Source organism: Ipomoea nil, unplaced genomic scaffold (assembly GCF_001879475.1).
Source record: "Ipomoea nil cultivar Tokyo-kokei standard unplaced genomic scaffold, Asagao_1.1 scaffold3069, whole genome shotgun sequence".
Taxonomy (NCBI): Eukaryota; Viridiplantae; Streptophyta; class Magnoliopsida; order Solanales; family Convolvulaceae; genus Ipomoea; species Ipomoea nil.
Genome location: NW_017619497.1, coordinates 9,826,140 through 9,838,215, shown reverse-complemented (window position 1 = coordinate 9,838,215; position 12,076 = coordinate 9,826,140). Strand labels below are relative to the sequence as shown.

Genomic DNA, 12,076 nt, shown 5'->3' with positions numbered 1-12,076 from the left:
GTTATATACTTTCCCAACTTAATCTAGTATCTATTCATATACTTTCCTTTCCCAATAAAGCCTCCACTGAGGCTCGAACTCACAATCTTCTAAATAAAAATCCAACCCGAATACCATTAGACCATATAGTCTTAGTATGCACACGTGATATATAATTTTTGATGACGTGAGATATTTTATTTGTTTCAAAACAGATTTGTTTTGTTAAAGCTTTCATCTTTCGGCTATACGGACCAACAAGGCACAAACTACGTCACATGAATTTCAAAGAGGGTGGGGTCGTGTTGTCAGCGAATATCTTTCAAAATTCTATATCACAGCAAAGAATCTATTTACAAGATTTGGGCCCACTATCAATTTATCAACCGGCGAAATTAGGCAAAAATATCTATCCGGTCTATATTAGATGACATCAGTTTCTTTCATCTTAATTAAACGGTTCGGGTTCAAATCTTGATAATACAGTTCAATCTTTAGTGGTTGAAATCATACACTTGAGTTGAGTTTTGTTAACTAAATAAGACAGATAAAATGAACCGATTGAAATACTGGTTAAGTAAATCAATGCTTAAAACTTATTCAATAGAAAGACTACAAATGAAACCGATAGATATACAATTAAGGGCATCACTAAGATATGACACTTATTTATACTTGTTGGAGATAATAACAATCAATGTGGTTTTAGAGTATTATAAGACAATGGGGAGGCAGCCGGTGGAATAGCGGTCTTCCTTTCGGATCCAAGTTGTTCACGCCCACAATAGGTCCGGCCCATTGACTTACACTTTCTGGGCTTCGCATAAAACGCATCGCAGTCACATTTGGGCCTTTGGTTCGGAAGCCCAGGAATGCAATTATTGCTCACATCAAGCACCTTTTTATCTATCAGGCTCTTGCAGATCGGCCCAATCTCGTTGAAGAAGTTGTTGGACAATGTAAAGTTGCCCAAATTGGGCAGCTTGCAAACCCGTTCGGGTATTGGGCCGCAGAACTGGTTCCGGCCCAAGTTCAGGACTTCAATCACGAACAAACAGGCAAACGAGTTGGGTATTGGGCCGGTCAAATGGTTTTTGCTGACGTCGAAAACGGTGAGCTTTTTCAGCCGTCCGATCTCGTCCGGTAAACAGCCGGTCAACTGGTTGTTCAGGAAGAGAACTTCCCGCAGTGTGTTGCAGGCTTTGCCTAAGCTTGCCGGAATCGGGCCGGAGAATTTGTTGTTGGCTAGGGTTAGGTAAAGCGCCGGAGTGGAGCCGAGATTTTCCGGCAGGCTCTGCAGGAAATTGTTGTTGTTAATGAAGAGGACGTCGACGTCTAGGGTGAACACCTGCGGCGGAACCGTGCCGGAGAATTGGTTGAACCGGAGGTCGAGGAATGTGAGATTGGTTGCGCCGAGGACGTCGTACGGGAACTCGGAGGTGTAGCCATTGTTGCTGAGATCAAGCTCGTAGAGGTAAGGAAGCTTGGCGATGTTCTTAGGGATTTTGCCTTTGAATTTGTTGGAATTCGCGTGGAAAATGGTGACGTCCGGTAGTCCATCTATGAAGCCGTCAATGGTGAGTTCAGGGCCGTCAAAACAGAACTGATTGAAGTTCACAATCGCTAGCGCCGTCACATTGTAACTAGGGACGACGGCGCAATCGAACCCTCTGTACTTGCATATATCAACCCCGTTCCAAGTGTTTTTAACGCCCAACGGATCATACGTGATTTTCTTCTTGAACCTCTGAATTGTATAATAGGCAATCTCAAGGCGAGAGTTTTCAAACAGCGGAGGTGGTGGAGGTGGTGGCGGAGGGGGAGGGCAAAGGGGCTCAGGAGGAGGAGGCGGCGGCGGAGGGGGAGGGCACAGGGGTTCAGGAGGCGGAGGCGGAGGAGCTTCCGGGGGACAGCCGCCGCCGATGATGATGCCGCCACCGATGATGATTTCGAATGCTTCTCTTGGTTTCCTAAAACCTGGAGAAGAATCAGTAACAGCAACATTTTCGAGTAAACATGTCTGAAAGAGAGAAACCAGTAACAGAAAACCTAAGCTTAAAGCAAAGCCACCCATTTCTCTCCAGTATAGGATGTAATATCTGCAGAATATATAAAGATTAAGAACACAAAGGAATGAATGAATGCCCGTGAGAAGATAATGGGACCAGACACAATACAAGTCGGCATGATAATATGATACTATTCTTTGCACGGACTTAACTCACTGATTCAGTAGACAATATTTAAGAGAAGAATGTTCGAACTTCAGTAACTACAGTGTAAATTATGTCCAAAATGATCAGATATCTTGCCTACACTGACATCTGACAGTATCTATTGAGTCATTGAGTCACTGTGATTTACATCATCCCATATACCAGTCAATTCTCATGGCTGGATGCATTAGAATTATTAGGTTCCGACAAGCCATTAAATTATTAGTTTAAATATCCTTTCAGGCCTCAGCCAATGGCATGAAAGGGGAAAAAGAAAGAGAGGGATAGGAATAGTGAATGCGGGGTAGGAATGGACCTATAAATACGTTGAGTCGTGGATAGCAGCTAATAAATATCACGAGGGAACAATGAACAGTACAAGGTTGATATTGTCCAGAAGTGAGGGAGTAGCTGGAATGTGGCTTTCGTTTGAGAAACGTTTTTGTCTATATAGGACTTGTCAATAAAAATACATAATGATTCTTTCTAAAATTATTGAGGTGGGATTATAAAATCTTGAAATGATGTTATAATGGGCCGGGCGAAAGAGGGTTGAGATGTTATCAGACAAATGCCATTAAAGTTTTGGAACAAAAAAAAAAAAAAGTTTCAAGTCTGGGTGATGTTGGCATTGGCTTTTGTTGCTAGCAAAGACTATATTCTATCAAGTCTTCGTTACTGGCTAAAGTGTTTATACAGTCAATTTGGTCTTAATGCTTTTTGGATGAAATATGATCTTTTTCTACTAGTTAATGTCACCGAGCAGCTCGCATGGCAAGTCTGGAAGCTTTCTTGATAACATTTTGAGTCAAGTTCATCGCAAGGGATCCTTGAATACGGTCAAGAAGTATTTTATAAAGTTAATTCATATCAAATGTAGCATTTATAGCTATCTATTTTATCATTATTTGGAATAATAAGAGAAATATGTAATCACTATTTAAAAGTGTGCATGTAATAAACTTCATTATTATGTAATAGTCTGTAAACGAGAATAGATAAACTGCATTATAAAATTCATCATGTGAAGCAGACTTGATCCATAGTTGATCATATTGTCATAACAGAAAATTTACAATTATTTACTCCTTACTATTCACTTATGCATTTCTCTCCTCTTTTAAAAGTGATCATATTTTCATATCACCTTATTAAAAAAAATCATTTTGTAGTTTTATCAATAAATTAATAATTATAATTATAATAAAAATAGTAATAATAAATGAAAAGTGAACTGCACGCCTTGTTGCAATTCTATCATGTCAGAATTGCAACAGTTAATTTTTTTTTTTTTTTTTTAAAGCCAACTAGAATTTGTAAGAGCTTATATAGTTTGGGAATAATGGTATAAATTATATAATAAATTATATAATAGCCTATATTTAAAAAATTTTTAAAAAAAAAAGAAGACGAAAATGACATGTTTTCATATCAAAAAATCATAAATTATAATTCAGTTAAAATTCCTATTTTCTCCTTCATTTTACAATCCTTACAAAAGATGCCTTGGTTGATCTTGATAAGACCAACAACCCCAATAAATGACTCACACCTAAAAGTTTTTTTAAAAAAAGTTTAAATGAACTGACAAAATTTTTTAGAGATGAGGGCTGCTACGGCACCATAACTAGGCTATGCCAACTGGCAAGCATTATGACTCGTTGACTTGTGCTTAGGATTATAGTCAACTTCACTTCTTGCTTATTGAAAATGAGTGGGCTACATAATTGGGCTTTACATATCCATCTTTCATGGATTTAATTTCCTCCAAATCCAATTTGATCCATTTCCATCTCATTTCGTTTTTTTTTTTTTAATAAAAAATTATTATTCGCCTGAGCGGATAAAAAAGCCGTAAATCGCACCATGGGCAAATTATATTATGCACCGCGGTGCATAATCGATTATGCACCGCGCGTCTTTTTTTTTTTAAATGAAAATTAACAGTGTTTATTTCCGCCGTTTCGCACCCTTTTGCAAAAAGTAACTCTGTTATTCCGTGTCATTTTGTATATACTGCAGTTTCAGTTGAACACAACTACAGTTTCATTTCGATATAACTATAGTTTCATTCGATATTTATAGACTCAAATATGTGAAAATGTTATTTAATTTTATTTTATATACACTATAGTTTCATTAAAACACAACTACATGATTATTTTGATATAATTACAGCTTCATTGTACAATATACACTCAAATATGTGAAATGTTATTCAGTTTCAATTTATATACACTGCAGTTTCATTTCACTATAACTACAGTATCATTTTGATATAACTGCAGTGTCGGTTTGGATATACTGTAGTGTCAGTTGGTGTTTAATATACCAAACAAACGGACTCCGTTAACTCTAACGGCGGGCCGTTTCTTTACTTAAAGAAACGGCGTCGTTTTTGACCGCGGTGCACATGCACCACGGTCTATAATATAACGACTGCGCACCATGTGGCTGAACACCAGCATCCACACTGCAGCGCCAGTTAGCTGCCGGCGTCTGAGCTGCTGGGACACGTATGTTCGCCGCCGAGAAAAAGCCTCCAGCGCTTTCCAGGTGGTATAATAGCCGCCAACGGCCCACTTGGCCCCTTCCAAGATCCTTCTTTATTGGCTGAGGCGATGACTTTTATTAAGAAAGGTGCTCAAATGGATAAAAGGGATTGGTTGAACCAAAAGCCAGTTGACTTGGTTAAAGATAATTCAAGAAGATGAATCAAAAAATGTGATCATATATACAAACAGCCAACAATGGCAAGAATTATGGATACAAAAGGTAAGATTACAAGGGAAAATATATTGTTTTCCAAAAACTAATGAAACTTCCATCTCTGGTGATGGGAGCCGTTGGTGATGTGCATGCATGTGGAGTCCATCAATATACCCCGCGCAAAAAGGATCCAATAACCCCACGCTTTTTATGGTATATGGATTCTACATTGCGACTGAAACAAGACTTTAAGTTAACTACATTTGACTTGGTTAGAAGTAGTGTCATGCTAGATAGTTCATCAAGAAACTATAAATCAAGTCTTATTAACTATAATGTAGGAGTAACTCCTCAAAATGAGAGACTCTATGATTTATTCTTACACAAACAGTCAAGCTCAAGATTTGCCTTCACGCCACCTTTAGTCCCAAGAGAAGTGTCTTGCACGGCAAATATTCAAGAAGATTAATCAAAACATGTGAATTGGAATATGTCATCATACAAAGTATTGCAAACAGTCAACAATGGCATCTTGTCAACTTGGGCGGTTATGAAAGATTATTATAACTACTTCAGTTCTTGATTTCACCATACTTGAAAGCCCCCAGTGAAATTTCTCAACCTACAAACAAAATGGATACTCAATCTCCCCCTCTCCATGTCTACTTCCTTCCTTTATTGGCTCCAGGCCACATGATTCCAATGGTGGACTTGGCCAGGCAGTTTGCCAGGCATGGCGTGAAGGCAACTTTTCTCACAACACCATTAAACGCAGCCAAGATTTCCAAAGCCATCGACCGAGAAAGAGAATTCGGAAGCCAAATAAGCATCCGATTACTGGAATTTCCTTACAAGGAATCCGGCCTGCCGGAGGGCTGCGAGAACCTGTCCGCCACCACGACTTTGGAGCAGACGTTCAGTTTCTTCAACGCCCTCGATCATTTCCAGGGCCCAATTGAGCGGCTCGCGGTGGAGGACCGCCCTGACTGTATCGTAGCAGGCCCGCTGTACACATGGAGCAATGATTTCGCGGCCAAATTTGGGATCCCAAGGCTGAGTTTCTGGGGATCTGGGTTTTTTCCCGTGTGTGTGCATAATAGTCTCCGCCGCCACAAACCTCACGAGAAGATTGAATCCGACACTGAAGAATTCGTCATCCCCGACCTTCCGGACACCCTGACAACAACCAAACAGCAGATTCCAGAGTCGTGGAAAGACGATTCCGAAAATAGTATCAAAGAATTTCAGGAAAAACTCATTAAAGAAGAAGAAGGTAGCTATGGGATGGTTGTAAACAGCTTCTATGAGCTAGAACCGGCTTATGTAAAACACTGCAGGGAAGTAATAGGGAAAAAGTCATGGCACATCGGTCCAGTTTCCTTGTGCAACAAGGAAGAGGGTGAAAAATCCCAGAGAGGTGAAGCGGCGTCAATGGGGGAAGAAGAGTGTTTGAATTGGCTCAACTCCAAAAACCCCAATTCAGTAGTGTATGTTTGTTTTGGGAGCATGTCCATATTCTCCGCCGCGCAGCTGCGCGAGATAGCAGCCGGACTTGAAGCCTCCGGCCAGCCGTTCATATGGGTTGTAAAGCAAAACACGAAAGAGGAAGAAATGAAGGAGTGGATGCCAGAAGGATTCGAAGAAAGGATGCAAGATAGAGGTCTGATCATTCGAGGATGGGCACCTCAAGTGCTCATCCTGGATCACGAAGCCCTGGGAGGATTCGTGACTCACTGCGGATGGAACTCTTTGCTCGAGGGAGTAGCGGCCGGAGTGCCAATGGTCACCTGGCCACTCTCCGCCGAGCAATTCTTTAACGAAAAGATGGTCACACAGATTCTGAAGATCGGAGTTCCGGTTGGTGCTCAGGCGTGGACAAAAAGAACAGACAGCAGGGCGCCCATTAACCGAGAAAACATAGAGATAGCGGTGAAGGAACTAATGATCGGAGAAGAAGCTGAGGAAAGGAGAAGCCGTGCAATCGCCTTAGGAAACATGGCCAAGAAAGCAGTGGAACCCGGCGGCTCATCCGACACTGATTTCAGCTCTTTACTTGAAGAGTTGAGGAAAAACAGAAACAATAATTAATATTATGGCTGATTCTTTTTTATCATTTCTCATGTATTTTGCCATTTTGAAAAAAATTACAAAATAAATTTTCAATAATCAAATATCTGCCTTTCATACTAAATAGTTAAAACACTTTTTAGTCAGTAGGAACTTAATTCAATAGTTCAGTAGAATTTGTCAAGATGTGGAGTCTTTAAAATTGATGATTCAATCTTTTGAAAAAAAACACTAGTAATAAATTAAAACAATTAAAGTAAAAAAAAAAAGAATCAGCTATAAACTAATTGGAGGGCTTATTTTACAGAAATGAAGAAATACCAAGAAGCAAAGGTAGATGAGATGGTACCTAATCTTGTCTAAAGAACATGTCATGATGACATGAAGTAGTAGATAGGACAAAACAGTCCAGACAACTCTCATTAAAGTTACTGAACAAAAAAGTAGTTTCAAGCTAGTGTAGGTTATGTTTGCCTTTTCTACTGAGAATTAATACTACTCCGTATCTTATTTGAAAAGTCTTCTCTATATGATATAAGGGATTACGTAGTCAATTTATAGTTATGTTTTTTTTTTTTTTTTAATGGAATGTAATACTTTACTCTGGTTGAATCTAGCTTCGAGGGGCAATATGACACACTATGACAAGTAATTATAGATTAGTTACACATTTTGTTTAATAGTTACAAAATTCTAAATTAAACTTTCAATAACTTTCTTGATTTGAGTTGGAAGTTAATTTGATAATCACAAGATTTTGTTCTATCACAGGTATGTCTCTGTTCGTAGGAAAAAGAACTATATTGTTAGTATTAAAAATGATGTTGGTGATTGGGTTGAAGGCAACAGTATGCACTTGACTATTTTGGATTATTTGGGGGGTATTTTTGCTTCTAATAATTCGAGTTGTGATGATCCCCTCTTTGATAATTTTGCCCCTCCTTCCCTCCCCCCCCCCCCCCCCCCCGTGTGTCTAATGAGCAAAACTTGATGTTATATCGCCCCTTTGATACGAACAAGGTAAAAACAGCTCTTTTTTCTATGTTCCCGGATAAAGCACCGGGCTCGGATGGAATGAATTCGGACTTCTATAAGCATTTTTGGTCAGTAGTTGGGGATGATGTATCTCGGTTTATAACGCATTCATTGAACTCTTATGTGTTCCCGGGATTAGAGAAATCACCTCAAGTTGAATTATCACAATGATAGGATTACAGAGTATATCGTTGATAAAACTCTAACTAATCCTAACTAATAGAGAAGCTAAGTCAATTAATCTAACACCACTAATCTATGACTATACATTATAAAATAATAATAACAAAATACTAGTCATGCTAACACCCGGAAGGTTTGAATGATACTAACATAATATTAATTCCCAAAAGGGAGGTGCCTGAAACAGTAGCAGATTTGAGGTCTATTGCTTTGAGTAATGTCATTTATAGAATTATGATCAAGATGTTGGCTAATAGAATGAAAACGCTTATGGGAGATCTCATCTCGGAATCCCATAGTGCTTTTATTCCAGGGAGATTAATTACTGATAACATCTTGGTAGCAGCGGAGGTGGGACACTATTTAAACAGGAAACAGTGTAGTGTTGTGGGATGGAGTGCACTAAAGTTAGACATGTCAAAGGCTTATGATAGAATGGAATGGACGTTTCTGGAAAGAATTTTGGTTGTTATGGGATTTAGTGAGAAGTGGATCCAGCTTATTATGCTATGTGTGAAGACAGTTGATTATACTGTGATGGTGAAATTTAACTTGGTACCATTGGACCACAAAGTCTTTTGGTATCTTACATTGTGACTTAAAAAAAAAAATTAAGGTGATTGGTTCAACCAATGAATGCCAATTGACTTGGTTAAAGGTAGTCTCTTTGCATGGTTATAATTCAAGAAGATGAATAAAAAAATGTGATCATACATTGCTGGAAATTTCGCTATTTCCGTCCAACATTTCCGTCCAACAATAATGTTGGTCGGTAATTTGTAAAAAATCACAATTTTCTGTCGTAAATAGGGATGGACGAAAAGTTTGATGGAATTTCCGTCCAACATTCGCGTGTTGGACGGAGGTTCCGACCGACACTAAATGTTGGACTGAAATTCCGTCCTACCATTGCGCGTTGGTCGGAAAATTGAATTGAGCAATTGGTGAAATATAAAATGGTAGGTATTATTATATACCGTCCAACATGATTGTTGGACGGAAATAGAAATATTTAAGTGTTTAGACGGTAAGAATGCTCATTTTCACAAAATTTTGCTCTAAACTTCAAAATTTTGGGCGGTACCCTACTCATCTCCCTCTTACACACTTAGACCAAAGTCACCAAACCCTTCGCACACTTACAGTCTGAGCTCCATCGCACAACCAAACGCCTACGCACGCCGTCACAGCCGCCTCCGCTGTCAGGAAAGCCTCCCCGTCGTCTTCGCTCCCACCACCGCAGTCGCCGTTTGCTCTCCGGCCTCTGAAGTTGAAGTTCGTCGGCCTGTTCTCCGAAGCTGTCGCGCACTCGCACTGAACTACTGAAGGTCGAAACCCTCGTCCTAAACCCTTGAGTCGCCGTCTGCTTTCTGGCCTCCACAGCAGAAGCCCGTCGCCCTGTTCTACGAAGCCGTCGCACTGAACTACTGAAGGCCGAAGCCCTCCGCCTCCGCAACCGCAAGCTGCACAGGTAATAGTTCTTTTTCTCTATAATTTTTTTTTTTTTAAAATACAAGTATTTTAGATTTGTGAACTCCAAGAGCATATGCGATTGTGGACTGAATTTCCAGAAAAGTGACCAATTGTGCTTACTGAAATTTATGTTTGACTTGTACTAAATTAATGGAGTCTGAGATTGGTTGCCCACCAACTGTTTGTGAAAAGTCTTATGTTTGAATTTGATATTCTTAGGCTCTGTTTGAATTTGACTGATGTTGGACTGTATTAAATGTATTAACTTTACTTTTGGTTGTGGAATTTATAGTATTTCTTAGATGGATGGATGATATTCTCAAAATTGTATATGTGGATATCATTTACAAACCACATTAAAGTCACAGTAATTGTTATCATTGTGGTTGCAGATAAGTAGTACAGAAAGTTTGACAAGAAGCTTTTCTAAGATATTTGTTGATTGAGATAGTCATTACTAGTCCCTAGAGTCTTTTGTGTTTAATCTATGGTTTTTATAGTCTCTAACTAGAAACTATTACAGTCATTCCTAAAGCATATATTCATCATACCTTTGAGGCTTAAGTTATTGATTTCTTTGAATTGCAACTTTGACTAAGAAGACAAAAAAGTGAATTTCTTCAAGTTGTTTTTGGAGTGAAGCATATGCAGATGTGTTCTGAACTATGCATTTTGCTACAATATGAATCATTAAGCCATCCAAGTAGAAAATATTTTGAAGAAGTCATTAGTTCACATTTTGATATTTACTTTTATTTGTTATTACTTGGTGTTTCTTCTGTTTAGCGGCAAACTATTGTGCTAATGAAAGAGGACATGGCCGGACATAGAGAAGAGCAAATGCAAGGAGTATTGCTATGTTGGAGGTTTGGTTGAGATGCAATTTACTTTGTTTTTTCAACATTTTTGGAAGTGGTTTTATTATATAGAAGTGACATTACTACTGGGCAGTTGTCCCCAGAATGCGTTCTTGATTACTTGGACCTATCATCGGAGTATATAGCCTCAGAAATTGCTAATAGAATTGAGGCTGCAATGCATATCTGGAGGCAGAAGCACAAAAAGAAGCAATAAAAACCGTAAGATTATTTTTTGCTCCCTATTATATATATGTGCATACTCATATTAACTACTCATTTAACTACTGTATTACATTCTACTTATTGTTTTGGTTGAGAAATAGATGAGTGGTATTCAATTAATTTACCTATTTGCATATGTGTAATTTAAATATATGTTTCTTTGAATATTGTGGATCAACAACATGGACTCTCCAATTATTTTATAGACAGCTCTATCAGAAGACAAAAATCTTGATGAAAAGGATATGTTAATTGCTGTTAAATTAAAGTGATGTGTGTTATGCAGTTATTTTAATTATAGTAGTTGGTAGGGGTCAAGTTCTATCACTTAGCCTTCTTTATAGTAGTAGACTAAAACAATAAAGTGGAAATAATGCTATTTTAATGAAAATATCCTTAACATGTATGGGTGCTTTTGATGGATGGTGGTGCATTTCAAGTTTAATTGATGAAATGTTTATCTCAGGTTGCTTATGATGATTTTGTTGATGCTGGATCATTTGCAGTTGCAAGAGAGAAAATACTTCTAAGTTTGTTTTTCCAAGTGTTGTTTATGTTTTCTGTATGATTTTTGCATTTTGAAATCTATCACGGTCTAATTTTGGTGAAGGTCTACATTTGATCAAAGTCATTGAAGAAGGTTGTGGATGCTGCATTGATCAAAGCCATTGAAGTAGTGCCGGATTTGAAGGCTTATTTGGGTGCAGCATACTTAAGTAGTATCAATTAAGTATAGTATATATTTTCATGACTTTTTTTTTTTTTATGAACATGACAATAATTTTTGTTGTAAAGAATTCTGATGTTTAAATATATTTTCAATTTGAAATTTAGTGTGTCCAATAATTTGTTGATTACATATAATTTATTTACAATAGATATAAATAAAATTTTGGTAATATAAAAATAATAAAAACATTTCATATGATTTAAGATTTTCCTACCAACCGTTGGAAGGAAAATTACAAAATATAATATGTGAGTTTTCTGTCCAACATTGGTCGGAATTTCTGACCAACGCACATAATTGGACGGAATTTCCGACCAACGCACAAGGTTGGACGGAAATTCCCACGTTTTAAAAATGGTGGGGTACTTGCCGGAATTTCCGTCCAATTGTTGTTCGTTGGACGCTATTTCTGACCAAAAGTCGTAGTTGGACGGAATTTTCCACGGAGGTTTTTCCGAACGTTCCTTTTGGTCGGTATGTTGGATGGAAACGTCGTTTTCGACCAATATATCGCGTTTTCCGTCCAACATATTTGTTGGACGGAAAACGCGAGATTTCCAGCAGTGATACAAACAGCCAACAATGGCAAGAATTATGGAATA

General features: G+C 38.2%; 2 protein-coding genes and 1 long non-coding RNA gene across 4 annotated transcripts; 2 read left to right on the top strand and 1 right to left on the bottom strand.

Annotated features, from left to right (window-relative positions):
• Positions 1–546: 546 nt before the first annotated feature.
• Positions 547–2,122, bottom strand: LOC109165786 (uncharacterized protein At4g06744-like). 2 transcript variants are annotated; one of them, XM_019314716.1, is made up of 2 exons: positions 1,862–2,122; positions 547–1,828 (listed from the first exon to the last, which is right to left on the bottom strand). In XM_019314716.1, exons 1-2 carry the CDS (start codon positions 2,051–2,053, stop codon positions 674–676), a joined length of 1,347 nt encoding a protein of 448 aa, XP_019170261.1. In that variant the 5' UTR covers positions 2,054–2,122; the 3' UTR covers positions 547–673. The 2 variants fall into 2 exon arrangements, with proteins under 2 accessions (XP_019170261.1, XP_019170260.1); XM_019314715.1 differs by having other exon boundaries at positions 547–2,122.
• A 3,356-nt stretch (positions 2,123–5,478) lies between these two features.
• On the top strand, positions 5,479–7,017 carry LOC109165121 (scopoletin glucosyltransferase-like). Its single transcript, XM_019313752.1, has one exon. It carries the CDS (start codon positions 5,538–5,540, stop codon positions 6,990–6,992), a length of 1,455 nt encoding a protein of 484 aa, XP_019169297.1. The 5' UTR covers positions 5,479–5,537; the 3' UTR covers positions 6,993–7,017.
• Positions 7,018–9,270: 2,253 nt separating this feature from the next.
• On the top strand, positions 9,271–11,581 carry LOC109165129. The gene is made up of 3 exons (XR_002051496.1): positions 9,271–9,660; positions 10,449–10,741; positions 11,211–11,581. It is a non-coding gene; the product is annotated as an uncharacterized LOC109165129 (long non-coding RNA).
• The last annotated feature ends 495 nt before the right edge of the window (positions 11,582–12,076 follow it).